The 19,984-nt window shown below is 39.9% G+C and overlaps 1 protein-coding gene across 1 annotated transcript; it reads left to right on the plus strand.

Moving 5' to 3' along the window:
- Window positions 1-97: 97 nt before the first annotated feature.
- xrcc1 (X-ray repair complementing defective repair in Chinese hamster cells 1) lies at window positions 98-19,493 on the plus strand. Its single transcript, XM_026183681.1, has 17 exons — window positions 98-591; window positions 690-782; window positions 1,869-1,976; window positions 2,064-2,222; window positions 2,561-2,638; window positions 3,690-3,813; window positions 4,017-4,123; window positions 6,041-6,203; window positions 6,280-6,520; window positions 7,628-7,744; window positions 14,620-14,701; window positions 14,776-14,875; window positions 16,702-16,750; window positions 17,571-17,707; window positions 17,851-17,941; window positions 18,037-18,112; window positions 18,660-19,493. The coding sequence occupies exons 1-17, from the start codon at window positions 541-543 to the stop codon at window positions 18,765-18,767; spliced, it is 1,884 nt and encodes a 627-aa protein (XP_026039466.1). The 5' UTR covers window positions 98-540; the 3' UTR covers window positions 18,768-19,493.
- Window positions 19,494-19,984: the final 491 nt, after the last annotated feature.

Here is a 19,984-nt window from a genome sequence, read left to right on the forward strand (position 1 = left end):
TTCACATGGTGACCGACTGGTGGCAATATAAACCTCAGTGACACAACAATTCAATCATAGAAGAAGAAAATAAAGCTCTGATTGGATAGAAAAGTCGTTAGTCGGAAGGTACGTCATATCCTGGCGTTTACAGGCTTTTGGTGGGAAAATGTGTGCACCTTCACGCACATTTAACTCATAATCAAAATCTGTGGTATGAATTTTCTGTAACAGCAGAGTAACGGATATATGCCATGCCTATAACGCTGTGAACAGATTACGCGGAACAGCCCTTTAGGTGTGCTAAAGTCACCAAAATCATTAGTGAGAGTTGCCTATTGTTTGTTAGCATGCTAACATGTTAGTCATCGGTTTATCTGACCAACAAGAAATTAAACTTTCAGGATTAAATCACTTCCAGTGGAGAGAAACTGGATGTGTCATATGACTTGTTAGCCGTTTGCGATCGCTTCGTGGGGAGGCACGCGCCCGTTTGGTTTATGTGACTGATCAGTGAATCGATCAGCTTTTAGCCTGACGATCATCAGTAACAACAACGAAATGCCAGAAATCAAACTCAAGCACGTCGTGTCGTGCAGCACCGAGGACTCTGTAAGTGCAACATGATGTATTGCTTTTGTGAGATTTGTATGAAGAAAGCTGAGCTGTGAGGCTGCTTCATACTCACATGTGTTGTGTTACAAAAACAGACGCACAGGGCAGACAACCTCCTGAGCTCTGACACGTACAGAAAGTGGAAAGCAGCCAGACCCGGGGAGAAGCAGATATCAGTCATTCTCCAGGTTTGTTTGTTTTGTTGTTGTTTTTGTGTGTTCAAGTGACACCAAACTAATTCAATAACATGTGAGGTGTCGTTGATTAGATTAGTTAGATGGCAGATACTTACATATATTACATAAACACCAAATTACACACATGTAACTTTGGGAGAATCATACAATCTATTGAATTCAAACAAACTTTTTGTATTTACTTTCTTTACACTAGAAGAAGTTTACACGCAAATTATAATTATAAAGTGAATTTCAGACGTTGTGTTACCGTCCCTGGTCATAACCTGAGATCCGCTGTCTCTGCTGCCAATCTCACAATCACGACTCACAATCACGACTGAGAACTAATCACTTTCTCCAAGTAATCATTTATATTAGCTTTTTTCCAATCTTGCCCTGTGAGGGGAGGCAGATGGCTGCTGGAGGTTTCTTCCTGTTAAAAGGGAGTTTTTCCTTCCCACTGTCACTAAAGCGCTTGCTCATAGGGGGGTCATATGATTGTTGGGTTTCTCTTTGTATGTATTATTGAAGGATCTACCTTACAATATAAAACACCTTGAGGTGACTGTTGTTGTGATTTTGTGCTGTATAAATCAAACTAAATTGAAGCAGTCTGTAATTTTGTTTTGAAAGGTGCTATTAAATAAAGTTATTGCTACTGTTATTAGATAATGATGATCAAATATATTTAAAGTTATGCTTTGAGTTGCTCTAAATAATGTGTTTATCTGGTACATCACCAAATAAAATTGTATACTGATACATCCAGGTACTTTTAACATTTCATTTGTTATTAATCATGTCTTTCTTACCATACAGACAAATTTGGTGATATTTGCATTTATCTAGAAAAAGCTGAATTTGTCTTTATTGTGCAGAGATCAGACGGCTGAATGCAGCACCACGTGGTTTTAGAATAATTCGATTAATTAATAGTGTGTTGATTCTTCTCTTGCTTTACTTTCGGCCTTAGAATAGTTTTTTTTTTTCAAGCTTTATTTAACCGCAGCTCTTGAGATTAAGAATCTCTTTTGGAAGTGTATCCTGTGCTTCCTTGGGAAGTATTACCATGCAACTTTTACTTTTCTCCCTCAGTTTGAAAAGGAAGAGCAGGTGCACAGCATTGATATTGGAAATGAAGGTTCAGCTTTCATTGAGGTGTTGGTGGGGAATTCTTCAGCTGTCAGAGATCAAGACTATGAGGTATTCTTACAAATAATAATAATCGCACTTCCTGAATGCTGTAATGACTTCATTTTATCCAGTCTGATTTTAATCTCACTCTTTTAGGTTCTCCTGGTTATGTCTTCCTTCATGTCGCCCACGGAGAGCCGCAGTGGCACCAACATGAACCGTGTGCGTTTCTTTGGGCCCAACCAGCTGCAAAAGAGCACAGCTCAGGAGAAGTGGGACAGAGTGAAAATTGTGTGTAGCCAGCCATACAGCAAGGTAAGTGTCTAAGAGTGTTTGATGTGTAAATTGACAAGCCCTTTGTAATTAGCAAATATATCTATTATTAAGACTGAAGCCGTTTATGGAATGATGACAGTGTCTGAATACAGCAGTGCAACAGGACCTGTTCTATAGTGTCAAATGAAAGCAACGTAATTGCAGTGCAGCGTGGTTTTCCAGTTACGGTAACTTTTTATTAAGCAATGAAATATAAGCGCTGAGATGATCTTTCCAGATCCTTTGTCTCAGGTATCCTGTTGTTGAGGCACCGTTTGAAGTTTGAATTGTGTCTCTTTGATGGAAATATAATGTGAATCTGTCTTTGCTCTTTATAGAATATTGCATATGGGCTTGCCTTTGTTAAGTTTCATTCGCCACCTGACAAAAACGATCCTCCTCCAACTTCCTCCCCAGTAAGTACTCCACTGAGACCATGCACACCAATCAGGAAAAACAGTATGCCCTCTGATAGGTGACGTGAATAAGACCAATTATCTCTTCATCATGGCAACTGTTAGTGGGTTGGATGTATTTGGGAGCAAGTGAACATTTTACCCTCAAAGTTGATGTGTTAGAAGGAGGAAAAATGGGCAAGCAAAATGTTTGACATAGTCCAGATTGTGATGGTACATCTCCAAACCTGCATCTCCTCTGGGGTGTTCCCACTCTGCAGGGGTCAGTATCTATCAAAAGTCGTTCAAGGAAGGATAAGACGTGATGGGGTCATCAATGCACAGACAAGCTACTGTACTTTAGCCTTTACAAAGCCTAATATTCTATTACACTAATAGAAAGTAAAAAATATGAACAAAGTTTTTGGATTGGAAAAAATTCTGACGTGCCTTGAAATGGAATTTTTCCAGGCCTACAGACGGCTACAATAACAGCTTTCTCTGTCTCAACCTCACACTTTCCAATTGTATGGGCTCGCTGACTCGTTTTTGGATCATATTAACTAAAATGTTAGTCTGGTCATACTATATTTCAAAATGTAGCTGTGGTATGAAACTCCACTGTGACACGCTGCCCTTCTCATCACATCTGTTTTTCTTTTAGCAACTGATGATGACGAATGGTGACAACTGTTGAAGTGTTGAGGTTCATTCGCCAATTCTGTCTTTTCAGTGATTTAAAACATCTTTTAAATGTTTTAAATCACACTCCAAGTTAATAATCTGTGCGACTTTGTTATAGTAAAATTCAAAATGTGCTTGCTGAGGTACTCTTTTACTTGAACAGGAATTTTTACTTGATTTATGTTTTTTTACTTTCGTTTATGCTGTAGTGGGAATTCAGCATAAACGCCTGACGCTTTTGTTTTAGCACTTCCTGGACATTAATCTACTTTCTTACTCATGGACTCATTTGTCATGTTACAGCCTTTTTGCTGTATTAGGGGAAATGCACTTCCATCTCTCTATCTTCCTTATTGCCTCTGAAGTCTTCCTTCTTCTGTCCTGTCAGAAACTGACAAAGCTGGGACAGTTCAGGGTGAAGGATGAGTCTCCTGCATCCGGGCCCAGCCTTCAACCTGGCAGTCTCTTCTTCAGTCGGGAGAACGCAACAAAGTCGAGCACTTCACTCAAAGGTAAATCCAATTATTTGAGTCTACCTGCTGCTGGAGGCCAGTTAAATTCTTTATGTTCACTGTAATAATAAAATTGTAATTTTGTTAAATAATAAAAACTCAACAGAGCACTAATTAGTTTTAAAAGAAGTGATTTCAAAGACATTCTTTATGATCAGGCTGCTTTCTTTCTTAACCTGCTCTCTGCACCTCTCTCTCTGTAGCGTCTCCTCAGAGTGAGAAGATAAGCTACGCTGCTGCTGCTCTGCAAGCGAGCGGCAGCTCCCACTCATCAGGCCAGGCCTCGTCTTCCACCTCTGCCTCACCACAGGTAGTAAACACCCCCGCCCTCCACTTAATGGGCAGGAGGATTTTCTCTATATTTAGACCACATGAAAGTGGATAGTTTGTTTTAGTTTGGGATCTGTGGTATCATGTGATACTGTAGCATGGTGGCTCAGTGGTTAGCACTGTTGCCTTACAGTAAGAGGGTTCTGGTTTCAAACCCAGAAAGGTCACTGCATGGGGTTTACATGTTGTCCCCATGCTCACACAGTTTTTCTTTGAGAGCTTCGATGAGAATGAAAAACATACCAGGTTAATGCTGCCTGTGGCAGCTTCTTAATCTTAAGAGTTTCACTTCCATCAAAGCTTTTGATCTAATAACTGAAGTAAAAATAGGTCAAGGTTGGAATCATTGTTACTGAGCACCTCTTTTCACAGAACTGCATCGGTTGAAGATCCTGGTTTCATTGAGTTATTTTCCCACATGCACAGTCCTCATGGTTCATTGATAAGGAAATTTAAATCTGAGATGGAGGGTACCTCTTGTTACCGGCACAGCCATTCCCCTTTAAGAACCTGTGTGTGATGTAATTCCCTTGTTGTTTAGTGTGCGAGAAGCAGCTGGTGACAGAAGTGATTAAGTTCCCAGAATCACAATTAAAGGGTCTGAATATGCACATGTTTCAGTGTAAGGCCGAGACCCCAAAACAAAGACTTTCTTCTTTCTTTCCCCTTAACATTAAATATTAGAAGGTAATGAGCCAGTACCAGCACATCAGTATTTTAAACTTTCAGGGAGCCTTAAAAAAACTTCAATTTCAAACTCTGAACAGCCTGTGGGGTGTCAATAGCAACAATGGCAGAATACTTGAAACTGACTTTACCTCATAGTGGGCATTGATATGAACTTTTTTGTAAATGCACGTATTTAAACTGGAGTAACATTAGGCTAAGGTAGCTTGACTGAAAGAGAAATACACGTGTGCTCCCTGGTTTATTATCATGACAAAACTATATGGTTGAAAAATAGGAAACTTTTGTGAAATAAATTTGATACTTGTAATTTTTTTTATACTTTTTACCTTCACCTTCAAGAAAGCCTAAAATACATTGTGTATTTTTTTTTCCATGTGTACATGGCACACATGAAAATGCACCATTGTTATTTTGCTTGAGGACACCTTGAGAAGGAAAGTAGGAGGGGCTCAGACACGTGGAAGTGACAGCCGCATGTCACTTTGGCTTTTGAAAGGAAAATTGAATAAAAGCCACCTGCTGCGATGAGCTGCACAAATACATGCCTGTGCATAGTAAAGCCAGCTGAAAGCTACCCCAGTTAGATACAGTTGTGCACGTAAGTTTACAAATCCTGGCAAAATTTATGATTGTTTCTTTGGATCATTTTTCTGTTTTGTTTTGATTTCATTGTCAAGCTGGAATGTCCAAGTGCGTCCTATGCACAGCTTCTGGGCTGATGTCTACAACTCTTCCTTCAGTTCAGAAACCAAAGTTTCTGTCTCTACTGTTAGGCACAATGTAAGCATCTGCTTTGTGACATGGGTACAGCAATGTTGTTCTTCTGGTGATTTGACCATGTTGCCCATTTTTTTTTTTTTACCCATTTGTTTGTATCCCAAAAAATTTTCTGTGCAGTTGTGGCTGATTTTTTTTTTGTATTTATTATTATTATTTTTTTATTTTGATGGTCTTCTAAACGTGGCTTGGTTTCAACATAATCCCTCATTTTCCACTTCTTAAATAGAATTTGAACAGTGCTGATTCTCTATTCCTTTATATATAAAGTTCCACTATGTTCTCCCACAGATCCTTTGATAATTCTTTTGCTTTCCCCATGACTTCATTGATTTTATCTATAGACTACAGTAATAATATAAACTGGTACCAGGTGTTCGCGGACTTCAGGCATGAAATAGCAATTTCAACTCTGAATTTTCACCTCTAGCCACCAGCAAAAAGGAAATTTGAATTCAGCAAAGAGCGACAATCTGCTCCTGGCCCTCCTCCCTCGAAGAAAAAAAGTCCATCTGGTTCACCTGAGGGTAAAGCCGCAACCCCCAAACACAAGCCGAGTTCAGTCAGTACACCCAGCCCAAGCACGGCCAAAGGTAACACAGTCTCGGAATCTTTGCATTATTTATTCATGTGGAGAACTTTCCTTGAGTTTTCTAATAATCTCTACAGCATCACCAGTTCAGAAGGCTGCTGACAGGAAGAGGGAGAGTGAGTCTAAACCTGAGCCTAAAACTAAACAGAAGGCCAAATCCCAGAAAGAGCAGCAGGTCCCATTCACCCGGCTCATGGAGGGGGTGGTGTTTGTCCTCAGTGGATTTCAGAACCCCTTCCGAGGGGAGCTGAGGGAAAAAGCGCTGGAAATGGGAGCCAAGTATCGACCCGATTGGACGCCTGACGCCACACATCTTATGTAAGTTGCTGAAAGGAAAGAATTGGCATAATCTAGCATTCATAACTTTAATTCATCCCTGAATTTAATACTACTGACTTTAGATGAAAAGATTTATTCCATTGTCCGTGTCTGCTCAGTGAATTGGGAGCTAAAGCCTGCGGGTGGTTAGTGTATTAGCAAAAAGTGGGAAACGGGGAGTCTGGTACTGTTCAAGGTTAACAAAACCTGCTTATCCAAACTTCTGAATTACTTATTGGCATTTCTGTCTTTGTGGTGGGCTAACAGCTGCAGGCTCTATCCTCTAGTCTTATGCTTTATGGACAGACATTAAAGTTATATCAGTTTTCTCTGCTATTTTTTATGATTTTAGAACAGTAAAAATTTATAGTACCTACTGTTCCGAAGGACATTTGGGGTGTTTTTTCATAACCTCGTGCAAAAATATAATGTCACTTTATTTACAGTGTTGTTGGGTTTAGTTGACACCACCAACACAACATCAGTTCTACTAAAATATGGCTTTTATTTTACCACATCAGCTCAAGCTGTTAAGGACATTGTTTACTGCCGTCCTTTGGTGTCAAGGACAGCTCACAAATATAAGATTCACCAAGAGAATGCGCGGAGATAAATGAGCAAATGCAAAAGAGCTGCAGATAAGGCAAAAGATCAATATGTGGTGAAACTGCAGAAAGTTGGCACATGATAAAAATGAAGGGAGATAAGCAGAAGGAAAACGTTTTCAAGCTATGCTTTTTATAAATAGTTTTAAAATTGAATGTTGTGTGAGACGTTCAAACTGAAATATCATAATGATCTCTGAAAATAATCACGGTAAATAACGAGATCACGTTATCTTTCAACAAAATTTCAAACGTGCCTTGCAAGAGATCTGTGTTGTAATTGTTTCAGATGGGTTTTTGTGTGTGTGTGTGATTTCGATTATCATCTTTGAAAAAGATCAGAGTTTTGTGTAAAAGTCCTGTCAGCACTCGCAGTAATTCAGTTTGATTGCATCTTGATCTCTGCTGTCAGAGCAGCCTGCCCTTGTTAGCGTCTCTTTACTGATGTAACCATACGTGTCTCTGTGTGTCCGTGCATCTCTTTCGGCCCATTAATCTGCAGCTGTGCCTTCGCTAACACCCCCAAGTACAGCCAGGTGAAATCAGCGGGTGGAATCATCGTACGCAAGGATTGGGTGCTGGATTGCCACAAGAGGAAGCAGAAAATCTCCTACAAAAGGTGAGTGGGAAATGCAGAAGAAATGATTTTACTTTAATAACAGACAGTGGCTCAAGCTTGACTACAGGAACTTTAAAAGGGCACTTCCACTCAGTGACAGCCGGGTTATAACCTGGAACATGTGTCCAACATTTGAATCCGCATCTGATTAAGGCCACGTCGGCATCTCTACATCACACGGTCTATGCAAAACACTCTCATTGATTAAATCATCCCAACATACACCCCTCACAGCAGTGTTTGCCGCTTGCTGCAGAGAACATTATAACCTTGAGCAGATGATCCCTGCTGTGATCACAAATTCAACCCACCCAACTCCAGCAGCTATCTAATTATAGGGCTCATTATAGGGGAAACTTTAGCAGCATCAAGATCCTTCTGTCATCGCTCCACACAAATCTGTGTGTGCTGAATAATGTAGAGCTGGATGCTCATCTCAGGCAGTGGATGGCCCAAATTAATTGGGATAGGACTGCAATTTACTTTATGTAGCTGGGCCCTATAATATAAGGAGTCCTTTCATACTTGTTTTGTTGGCAGTGATTGCCTCTGGTTCGAAGTCGAGCCATGCAAGGTTCATTAAGCTCAGGCATATGTGAGTATATGAAACCTGGTATTCTATAAGCTGTACTAATTTTAATCACTGTTATTTGTAAGTAGTTTTGTGTACATCTTGCTAATGAATCAGCTTCATCCCTGTGTTGTATAGTAATAATGTTACTATACTAAAAACAATGGGCAGGTGGGGCTAGTGGTTTCTGAGAGCCCAATATTAAATATTGTACTCCATTGCTGCTTTTTTTGTGTGAATTTACTGAACTGTTCTGCCTTTTTAAAGGGTCTTATCTTGAATGTAGTCAAGAAGACAGAATATATGTAAAAACACCTATTACTCATACCCTATAGCAATGGTCCCCAACCCCCGGGCCAAGGACCGGTACCGGGCCGCGAGAGTTGATATTGTAAAAAGAAGGTACTGGGTTTGAATCCACCGGCTGTCTAAGGATTAGGATTTGGGGTTCGGTGTGCAGCGTTTGCATGTTCTGTTCGGGTGCTCTGGCTTCCTTTCTCAGGCCAAAGACATGCATGTTAGGTTTAATGGCAGTTCCAAACTGGCCAGATGTGTGAATGTGAGAGTGAAGTTTTCTGTGTGTTTGCTCTGCAGCAGACTTGGGACTTGTCTAGGGTGCACAGTGCCAGATATCGCATCAATATCAGACATGTGATAATATCCTAAACAACCCAGTGGCAGTACAGTTATAGTAAGAGAGACACTTCCGACCCCCTTCCCTTTCTGTAGCCGCTTTACTGCAGCCTGAGTTTATCTACACACTTTATGGTTGACAAAGACGGATGACTACTCTTAATGGCCTACGTTTATCTGTGTCTAACTCCTCGTACACAATATGAGACTCACCACCAAATAACAAGCAGTGGGGACGAAACAAACTGTTGAAGACTTCTCAGATTATTTCCTCATATGCTGTCTGCTTCTGCATCAGGCTTTACGAGGGTTTCACCTACCGCTGCCTGCTGTGTTAACATTCACCAATGTGCTTTAAGCAGCCTGCTTGGTTACCCGCGTTTTCAGCTAACTTCTTACATGATAATAAAAACTAAGAAAATCCAATAATTGTGAAGCATGTCGTATTCGAAATAATTTTCTCTGAGCTGTCCAGACTTTTTCAGAAAATAACATCACAAACAGGAAGGATTGCATGGCTGAAGATAAAATAAGATGTGATGTGGTTCGCTACTGTTCGATGTAGTCAAAGTTAAATTTCATGTTTAGTTGACCGGAGGATTTTTAGAAAAGTCATCATTTGATAGTACTTTTTCTTTGGCTGATTTTTTGTTCCACAAAATCAGGACTAGATGACTGCTGCTGCAACATCCAGATGCAACATCCTTGATGTCATTACTTTGGTAAGTAATGACATCAAGTGAAGGGTGTTCAGGGTTCTGTCCCAGGCAGCATCAATCAATGATTTAAAAACGTATCTTGTACTTGAATAATTGTGGATCTGCATGGTGATTGATGATGGTCGTCAGCACCTCCTAATCATTCAAACCCTGCAGATACTCTAAATCAAAGATTCACATTCATTGCCTGTTTTTACACTGTGCACGAATGCCAGTGCACATTTACACAGTGAGCTCCTCGTTTAACGTTTTCATCATTAAAACTGAAAATGTCACCTCACTAATGACCTTATTATGTTTGCATCAAACCTCATTTGTAACACCGTGAGAGTTTTCATAATTACATTTATGTTATAACAATATATAAGTAACGATGTAATGAAATGACTCCATAATGGAAAAGAAGCGTCACATTTCGGCTCTGTCTGCATCCCAGGAATGCACTCGAGAATGTCTCAGATGTAATTAATGAGCCCTCCTTTGCTTATAATTAGGCGTGACTATCGGTAGGTGTGACTGTCAGTTCTCAGAGATCGTTGCGGCGATGCGGCAGGGCATACCTCGTAGATAAAACAGGTGCGCTGAAATCTGATATTTTTCATGTCGAACTTCAAAGCTGTAAATGAAAGTGGCCAGAGTTGCAGTGTGATGAGATTTCTCTAGACAGCTACAGTCTGCATATGAGGCACGCGAAGAATGTGAGAGATTGAGGAAAGCTTTTTAAAATAAAATCCTGCTGAAGGGCACAACGTGGAAAAATCCGATCTTTATTTAACGATTCTCAAAAAGTAAATTCAAATGAAAAGTTGACTGCAGCCTGTGTCGTCATTCGCCCTAACGCTCCCCTTTCTGTATCAATTTGTGATAGTAGAGAAGATCTCTCGCCCCCAGTCTGCTTCCCCCTCTCCCGTTGTCAGAATAATCCATTCCCCTGCCCAGCTCCGCTATTGTGCAGCCTGTGGAGTGTGCGGCTTTGATGTATCTTTTATTTAAAAGCTGCATCTGCTATGGGTAATTAAAGGGACCACTTACTTTGATGATGACAAGTACCCAAACAAATACGCACACTCGCACTCAAACTGTTGCTCCCAATGTGCACGCAAACACCGAGCGTCTGAAGGCGAATGCTCACCTTCACCGTTTCCTGACATGCATGCGGATCATGTCATGTATGTGTTAATGAGCCTGTGACATCAGCTAAGCACCCAAGAAATGCTTTCTGCACATTCATTATCCAATCAGTGAGAATCCAGGCGCAGGAGGAGAGGAGAAGGTGCATATTTAGATCCATAGCATCCAATCAAAAAAGAACTCAGTGAGTAAATATATTTCTCAATTAATCAGTGCTTTTTAGCAACGTCTGAAGGAGGACCTGGAGAATACTGCTATATTGCTGCCAGCACAGCAACAGAATTGCATTTTAATTAATTTAAAACGCAAAGCTCTTTCAAACACTTCACTGCACCGTGGTGTTTTGCAAAAAGCGTTAAAGTGCATCAAGTGAGGTCATTTATTTATTAAAAATTAGTTTAACAAAAATATTCTTCGTATCAAAAAAACTTTTCTCCATTAACAAACAAAAATAAAATAATTACAAAATTTAAAAAAAATGTAGAAATTTAAGGACTCGCAGACGAGAAGCTTTAAGATTAAAAAAAAAAAATCAACAGCATTTCTGCCTCATTCATTGTGACTTTAAAGGTTTGATAACACAACCTCATTGAAAGATGCTGATATTGACAGAGTCTAATGTCGGGCTAAAAGCAATGGCAAAGAAAGTATGTCTGTTATTTTTAAAACTGTGAGCGATGAATGCTTAATTCTTTGACGCTGCTTTTCGAAACCCCGACTGCAAGGTGATATATCAAAGTTGATGTTTTTGCTATGCATGGCTTTAATAGTTGAGGGAATTTTACGTACTTTGTTGGACGGTTAAAAAATAAATTCATTTAAAAAAAAAAAACCTTGAGCTACATATTCTTTCTTTTAAAAATAAGTGTTCCATAAAAATCATTGAATGTTTGTTAGTAATATAAAAATGTTTATTCTTTTACATTTATTTCTGCATTTTTCGTGTTACGTAAAGTTACGTATCAGCTTTTCATTACTGAGCAGATCGAGCTGCTTAACAACTCTCGCTATCTTAAGAAGCCGTTTTTCAGTTGTTTCTTTTGCCCACGTTGTCCTTTTTCTTTATCCAATTTTCTGGACACTGAGTTTTATAACACGAGTAAACATATGTCAGTAAAACTCCCTGTGGTATGTGTGGAAACGATTACACCATAACTGTGGCATTTCAACTCTCTGCACTTCACATTTCCAAGCTAATAAAGTCCATCTGAATTTATTTGGCTTGAGGGAAAATGTAGAAAAGGTGGGCAGAAATAAAACGTTATCACTGGACGCTTCCTATTTATACGTGCGTGTGTGTGCGTGTGTGTGTGTGTGTGTGTGTGCAAGAGCTACAAGACTGGTTTTCTACTCATTACTTGCTTGTTTTTCTACATGTCACATTCAGTAGCATTATCACTACACACAGGTGTTCTTGGTGGAGTTTATTGGACCATTTAGCTTATTTATTCTCTGTACAATCTCTTAAAGTTTTCAGAAAACATTTTAACAATGAAGTAATTTTTGGAAATGTCCCGAGATGTTCGTTTTACCAGTCTGTTAAACAGAAATTTGAATTTAGACTAATCCAACTGTTCTTAAGAGTCTGACTGGGAGTAATTTTAGCAGTATTATAGCTATGGCAGTGCTTGGTATCTGCCCAAGAGGGGATTTTTCTTGGTAGCTTTTGCCCTGCCAATAGAAATGACATTTCGCATCACAATAACATTCACAACAAGATGGAGAAAATCATGATTGCATCTTTGTGTTTGGTCCGGTTGACCACAGAGTTGAAAGGTTGGAGTTTCAGTGAGAAGACTTATTCACCTTGTAGTTGGCAGTGTCGTCCGCCTGGTGCTACAGTAGATGTGGCACAGATGGAAGAGCAGAGAGTGGTGCGACTCCTGTAATCCTCCGTTTGCTCTTTGTAGGTATGAAAAGTACAGGAAACCACATATTTAATTACATGTAAGTTTAAAAAAGGTGGACTTCATCACTGATCCGTTCCCGTGGTTCTTTAATTTTTAGAGCAAACTATTGCTTGCACAGCTGATGTTTATGTAGATTTCTTTTTATTGCGCTGCAACAACATATGCTTACATGTAGACCAGTGTTTCCCGTCACTGTTGGTGTGCCGTGACAGATTATCTGGTTCCACCTGATTAGCACTTTAAGCGACCTGCTTGAGTAACGGGCAGAACAATTACATTCTCTTCCACCAGAGGACAGTGCAACTTCTTGCTCCAATTAAATGGGTTGCCAACTGCCAGTAAAACAGAAGAAGACGAAGAAGAAATTACATAATCATGCTGCAAGTGAGACAATTCAGCATTGCAATCGATAAATATTTGAAAAGAATATGCAATATTCTGTTTGTGATATTTTTGTTTGTTGGTGTGCCGTGTGATTTCTCTAATGTGAAATACGTGCCGTGGCTCCAAAAGGTTGGGAAACACTGATCTAGACTAATCATCATACACTGCCCAGCCAAAGCAAAGGTCAAAATAATTGCGCACATGTTGTGGCATCACTTTGATCAGCTCTCAGTATTTATTTTCATCCAAACTTGCATTAATATTTCATAAAAGATCTCATATTGATGCTGAGTTGGACCGCTGCTTAAATTCTTTCTAGCACATCCCAAACAGTCTCAGTGGGGTTGAGCTCTGGATGCAGTGGTGGTCAGTCAGTGCGTGAAAATTACGTCTCATGGGTCCTGAATCGCTCTTTCACAGTCTAAGCCCATTGAATCCCGACATTTTTATCTTGGAATATACCCATGCCTCAAGGGGAGAAATAAAATCAATTGATGGAAAAACCTGATCATTCAGTATAGTCAGTTAGTCAGCTACTTTAGCACATCTTGCTGAACCGATCCTGACCATCCAAAGATCATAACACTGCTCCTGCAGGCATGTGCAGCAGGCATCAGAAATGACGGGTGCAGCACTTCATCCACCTCTCTCCTCACCCTGATGCCCCCCATCACTCCGAAAAAGGACAAATCTGGAGTCATCAGACCGCTGGGGATAGGGCTCCATTGATCCCTATTTAATTTAAACCCTTTTCCCTCATTGCTCCACAATGATAAGTGCATTTTTTGATAGTACATTTCTCCACAGTCCATATTGTAGAGTAATATAGCAGGTCAGAACAAAACTAAAAGAGCTTTTCTTCCCAGTTTCAACTCTTCTGTTGCATAATTAGATCATATTACACTAAACCTTTTTAATACTGATTAAAAGAGTTTAGAAATGTAACAGCTGTAATTGTTAAAAACTATACTATTGTATTGTTTTACTAAATGAAAAACAAAGCAGGAATGGATTTTAAAGAACAAATGAGTAGTTTCTGTGATTTATGACTTTGCCCGCTCTTATCTTTGTGACATAGGTTGCCTTAATTCTCATTGAAAACTGAAGTTGTTTTCACTGAGTGCTTCAGATGATCCACTTGTGACTGAGAGTAATTGGTGAGAAAAAAAAAGACCAGCCAACCCCCCAGGAAAATGTATTGTTCGTTTTTTGGGGACAGAAGTTTTTGTATTTCTGTCCCTCTGTCCCTCGTCCTGCAGAAAACTTGATTTCTCCCACTATGCAAACTTCAAAGTATGTAATACACAGTCTGTGGTAATGTTTTAAACATTAGGTCGTTGATCTGTCAGCTAAAAGATATTACCATCTTGTTGAAATTTAGTTTTTTTTCTCCCCCTCATCTGACAAGGGATTGTTGCAGTTTGAGTCATTGCACAAGTAGAGCTGATTGGGAACAAGATATGTTGAGGAAAGGTACTTCACTCTTTGGTCTTTAATCATCCTGACACTGTTTTGTTTTTTCTGTAGGTTTCTGATGGATGGACCCGAATCGAGCTCAGAGAGTGAAATGGAAGCGGACGACGGGAGCGAAGAGGAAATGAACACAAAGGTAAATTTGTTTTTTTTAAGTGAGCCTATAAATATAATCGAATGTCAGGTTTAAAGCTCCCTGCTGCTTTGCAGACGCCGCAGAAGAAGGAGAAACAAGTCACGGCCAAAAAGACGCCAGAGAAGGAGGAGGAAGATGATGAGTATGCTGGCTCCACTGATGTGGATGAACCAGGTTGGCATCAAGCGCTTTTTAATGTGTCTGAACTTTGAGACATTTCTGCCAGCATCAGTATTTCGGCTTGACTTTCTTTCAGGCTGTTATAGGGATAAAAGTCGAGCACATCATTGCAGAAACATCTACAAAATGAAAGCAATGTAAAACATTTTTTTAATGTTATTCAGCTGACTTAGAACCAAGGTTTGCCCGAGACAAATAGACTGAAGGAAATGGCAGGGGATGGGAAGTTGACAGTCGGTTCAATGATCAGGTGAAACGGATGAAATTGAAAAATGACAGCCAAGTTAAACAGGCAATTACAATTTGAATCAAGTGCCAGTAATAGGAACACAAACCAAAAACAAGCAAAAAGGAAAAAGAAAGTTCTCTCTTCCAACATTAGACCGTCATGCACAGACCTGTGTCAGTGTATCTTTGAGTCTGCTTATCGGGTAATATTATTTACAGCCGTCAGAGGTCTTACTGAGACCTCTGACAGGTTTATTTGTGCCAAGAAACTGCTCTGTGAGAATCAACCACAGTGAAGGAAACTACGAACCTAAAGGTCTGGAACCCTAAATTTAAAGCATACTTGTTAATTAAATTCATTTTAATGAATAAACAAGTAAACCTTCATTTGTATATCTGCACTGAAAAGATCCGGGAGCTGAGCGTAAATGGCTGAGACTCATGGAAAATTATTCACTCTGTTAGCTCAAATAACTAGAGATGGAGAAGAGGGTCGCACGTGAGCTGAAGAGGACAGAATGGATAGAGAGGAGGCCAGGGGACAATTTGAGAGCCCAGGGATCAGACAAAAGGGACAGCCTTTATAAAGCACTTGGAAATGGATGAGATGGCAGCACTGCCATTTTAAAAAATAAATAAATAAACAAATAAAAAGAACAGGAACAACATACTTACTGTAGATGCAATTTGAGGTGGGGGGGAAAAAAAGAACAGGGGTAAAATGTAATCACCATAAAGGGACTTGAGCATGAATCTCATTTCTATGTTAATACGAGAGCCAGAAATAAAGTGTTGAGGTGCATCAGAGAGGACAGACAGCAAGGGCTGACCCACCAAACACATACATGACGACAGACGGCTTTTTAATTAGACCACCTTCTCTTTTTCCCGTCAACAACACAGGATTTTACGGTGGTGGCAGATATGCAAGCAAGGTGACATCTACTCAAACTCTAATGTGCAAATTAAAGGAAAAACCTGATCTGATGGCTTGTGCTGTCAGGGGGGGGGGCGTCACTTGGTCCACTTAACCTCACAGATTTGTTCTCAGATGACCTTTATTCTGCGGTGGCACAGAGAGTCGATAAATGGCTAAAAATGATGAAAATCGCATGCTGTGGCTTTTGTGAGTGTTAGACGGCTTTCCACCCAGTCATCACCAAACACCAAATGAGAAAATATCTTTTTGAAGAATGGCACTTCATCGTTCCAGCGGGGTGCAAGAGAACTGAAAAATTGATGCTGTCAAGGTGTTTTTGGCAGAAATGGCTCGGCTGGTCTCACCTTTAATTTGGTTCTCGGGTACTCATTAAAAAGCAGATTCGCCTGGTGTGTTTTTTCGCTCCCATCTGTGCTCGATGAGAATTGTAGAAAACATAATGGCAGCATAACAATCTCAATCTCCAGGTGACCAGAATTTAAATCTTTTCATTAGTTTAAGATTAGGGTCATAGAGCGGTCACAGTATTTTGTGTTGTCGGTGAACTCAGTGAAGGGAAAATTGTGTTAAATACAAAACTCGTTACCAACATTTTCAGGCAAACCTGGTGAGTTTAATCACACTTAAAAAAAAAAATGTCTCATTCTCCCAGGAGGCGATGATGATGAATCTGCAGTGGACACAGAGGATGAGCTGCAGAGGTAAACGGGACAAATCATTTTGATTCTGCTGTTTGTAATGCTCATTCTTCGATAACTAATTCTTATTTGATTGTTAGGGTGCTCTAGTCTTATTCTGATTAATAATTTTAGAAGAACATGTTTTCTTTCGCACCGAGCCAGTTTTTCCCAGCGACTCCTGCTGTTTCCAGAGCATTTCATTGTCTTTTAGGTCACAATGAGCTGCATTTTACTATTTTCCTTCAGCATTACTGCCGTAATCAGCATCGTTTTTGCAGACATTGCAGTAAAAACATATGATGTAATGTAAAAACGCGCTTTATGCTACTTTTCCAGCACCATTCAGCAGATTAAATGAACTCCTGCAAAGACACTCTATTGAATAAAATAGTCTATCTGCTCCCTCAAGATGTTTATGGGAGAAGACATAAAATTCTTGGCTCTTTAATAAACAGCTTTTGGGCACATTAGCCTTTAAAAGAGATACTGCTGTACTAAAGTAGCCTATAGTGTTGTCATGACTAAATCTATATTGACTTTATGACTATATTGCTGATGTTATATATAATATGTATATCTTACTTGTTACATTTAGTCCTAAATGCACAGTTAAAACAACATTATATCCTTTTTAAAATTTCTCCATGGTCTTTAGCTGATCCCTTAGCGAGATTCCCTGGATTCCCTGAGCGAAAATAATGAAAAGATTCATTAAATGTGTAAAAAAGACAGCAGAGCTGTGGCCCCTGCTAGAATGTGGCCACACAATACCAAGAAAAAAACCATCTTTTGAGAGCAGGCTTGTTAACATGTAGGATAAAAAGGTTTGTCCTTGTGAAAGGGTGGAAGAGGGGAGAAAACAGAAGAAAGCAGCAACAGAAGGAACGGTGGTGAAGGACGAGGATCCTTACGGGGGGTCGACGGATGAAAACACTGACGCTGAAGCTGAAGAGGATCATCCCATCCCCGAGCTCCCAGGTATGCATCAATTAGTTCCCATCCAGCTTCTGGCTGCTTGTGTTTTGCTTTCTTTATTTTTTCTCCTCTTTTCTTATAATTTTCCTACAGACTGTGTTCCACTCTTCTTGATCTTTTGCTTCCCACTTTGTCTTCTCTTCTAGATTTCCTAAGCGGAAAGCACTTTTTCCTCTACGGTAAATTCCCCAATAACGACAGACGACTGCTGTTACGATACATTGTTGCCTTTAATGGGTAAGAAAGACTTTCAGTGGTTATTCCCAATGGACAAAAAAAAGACATAATCTGTGCAATTATAATTGTAATTTATGTGCCTGTCTTTGCTACAGAGTGATCGAGGACTATATGACAGAGAAGGTGCAGTTCGTGGTGACCAGTGAAGGGTGGCACGACTCCTTTGAAGACGTGAGTCGTACCCTCTTTTCTCTTTTTCTTTGAAAATAAGCAGCCACAACCAAATAAACATGTCTAACAGGGGCTTAAAAAGATTTAATATTCGGTGTACCCATGTGTGTAAGCTTTTTATCTTTTACTCCCACAGTCAAGACAATTTTGTAAAGGAAATTGCTTCACTTAACTTTGTGTCAAGTGTTGCTTTATTATACAGTGTGCACAGCTAAAAATAAAAAAAAGGGAGAGGAAATACCCTTTAAATTTTCCACTCCAAGCGTTATCAGCCCAGAGTTCTGAGCCCTTTTCATTTGCACAGTATACACCAGTATACACCACTTTAGCATTCCCAGGACAAATTCAGCAGCAGTGGGGACTAGTACCTTTCAAGTTTAGGTTACTATGGTTTCCAGCCATTTGTGTGCTTTTTTAGCATTTGAATTTGAAGCTTAGGTATAGTTTGAAGGGTTTTAAAGGCTTTACACCTCAGCCTGTCTGACCATTTGTAATGCAAGTACATGACATGACTGCGCTTCTTGCTTTTGCTCTGACTTCCTCGCAGGCGCTGATGGAGAACACCAATCTGAATTTTGTCAAACCGGAATGGATTTATGCAATCAGTGCACGACAAAAGATGCTGCCCTATCAGCCCTACACCGTCGTCCCCTGAACTATACACTGTATGCAGCGTGCGGCCGCACTCACACCCTCATCCTGATGAAGGAGCAGCAGGGAAAGCCATAAACACATTTTCCGTTTCAGATAAACAGCTACACTTTCAAAGAGCAATAAGTCAACTGTTTGTTATTATCGATGCCTTTATATTGGACTTCATATTTGATATACATATAATTTCTCCACCTCAAGCAGTTTTCTCTGCAAATGTTTTCAACCTTCGGCCAAGCGCTGCAGACTGTCCACTACATAGTGTTTCTTTCTTGGGGTTATTGTTAGGATTAAGTATAGGTTTATTTTTAGATTGTGCTCTCGAGGGTCGTTAGCCCCAGCTTGGCCAGGAACCAATTTCATCATCTCCACCATCATCTTCATCATCCATGTGCTGCTGAGTCTCTTGGGCTTTGCGAATGAAGCACACACTCTGGCTCAGGTCTTTTGAATTTCTCACTTCCTGTGCTGCAGTTTGTTGCTGCTCGCTTCGGCTACCTCAGGCACTGTCTGGAAATGAGTTACCACCCTGTCCTGACAGCCAGCAGCACTGATAATACACCATTTGTGTAAGTGGGAAGACTATTATGAAAACGACCCAAAGTCAGGTGAAAGATGTCAGTTATGGAAGGTTACAGCCATGGAAAAAAAGAAGAAACTGAACATTTTTGTTCTTTGTTTTATTTGATTTATTTAAAAAGGGATAACATTATAAATTTCTTTGTCTTGATAAATGAGTTTTGGTTTTATTCGTGTTTGTAGAAGAAGCACAGGCTGAGGACATAAAACAGACATCAGTGTTAGCATCCTTTTTAAGATTCTCATTAATTCAAGTGCAAGTGTCCAGCTTAACATCTCCTTTGCTGCTTGGCCAAAGTGGCTTGTTCAGTTCTCTGTCTCAAACTTCTTTTTCCTTGTAATACCTAATTATTTTGTCTAAATAAAAAAAAAAAAGATTTTTAATTAAAAACTTTGCTCTCTTTTCTTTTTATTAATCAAACTGTCTCTGCACTGAGCTGCTCTCATTTCTTTCTCTGCCTTCACTTGTGTTTGCAGCTCGAGAGGCACTCTTCCTTTTCATTCCTTCTGTGATCTCTAGTCCTCTCTCCTCTCTAATTTACTTCTCCTCCTGTTTTGTGCCCTGGAGCCACTGGGTCTTCTGCTCTCTCAGTCAAGGGGATTAGAAAGATGCTATGTGCATGAGAGACGGGTGAAGGAGTG

Source organism: Astatotilapia calliptera, chromosome 11 (genome assembly GCF_900246225.1).
Source record: "Astatotilapia calliptera chromosome 11, fAstCal1.2, whole genome shotgun sequence".
NCBI classification, from domain to species: Eukaryota; Metazoa; Chordata; class Actinopteri; order Cichliformes; family Cichlidae; genus Astatotilapia; species Astatotilapia calliptera.

What these genes read in the sequence shown, in the direction of transcription:
- xrcc1 (XM_026183681.1), top strand. Translation starts at nt 541, where the DNA reads ATGCCAGAAATCAAACTCAAGCACGTCGTGTCGTGCAGCACCGAGGAC. An exon ending in AGATATCAGTCATTCTCCAG is followed by an intron (nt 783 to 1,868) that starts GTTTGTTTGTTT and finishes TTTCTCCCTCAG; the next exon opens with TTTGAAAAGGAAGAGCAGGT. An exon ending in CCTGACGCCACACATCTTAT is followed by an intron (nt 6,521 to 7,627) that starts GTAAGTTGCTGA and finishes ATTAATCTGCAG; the next exon opens with CTGTGCCTTCGCTAACACCC.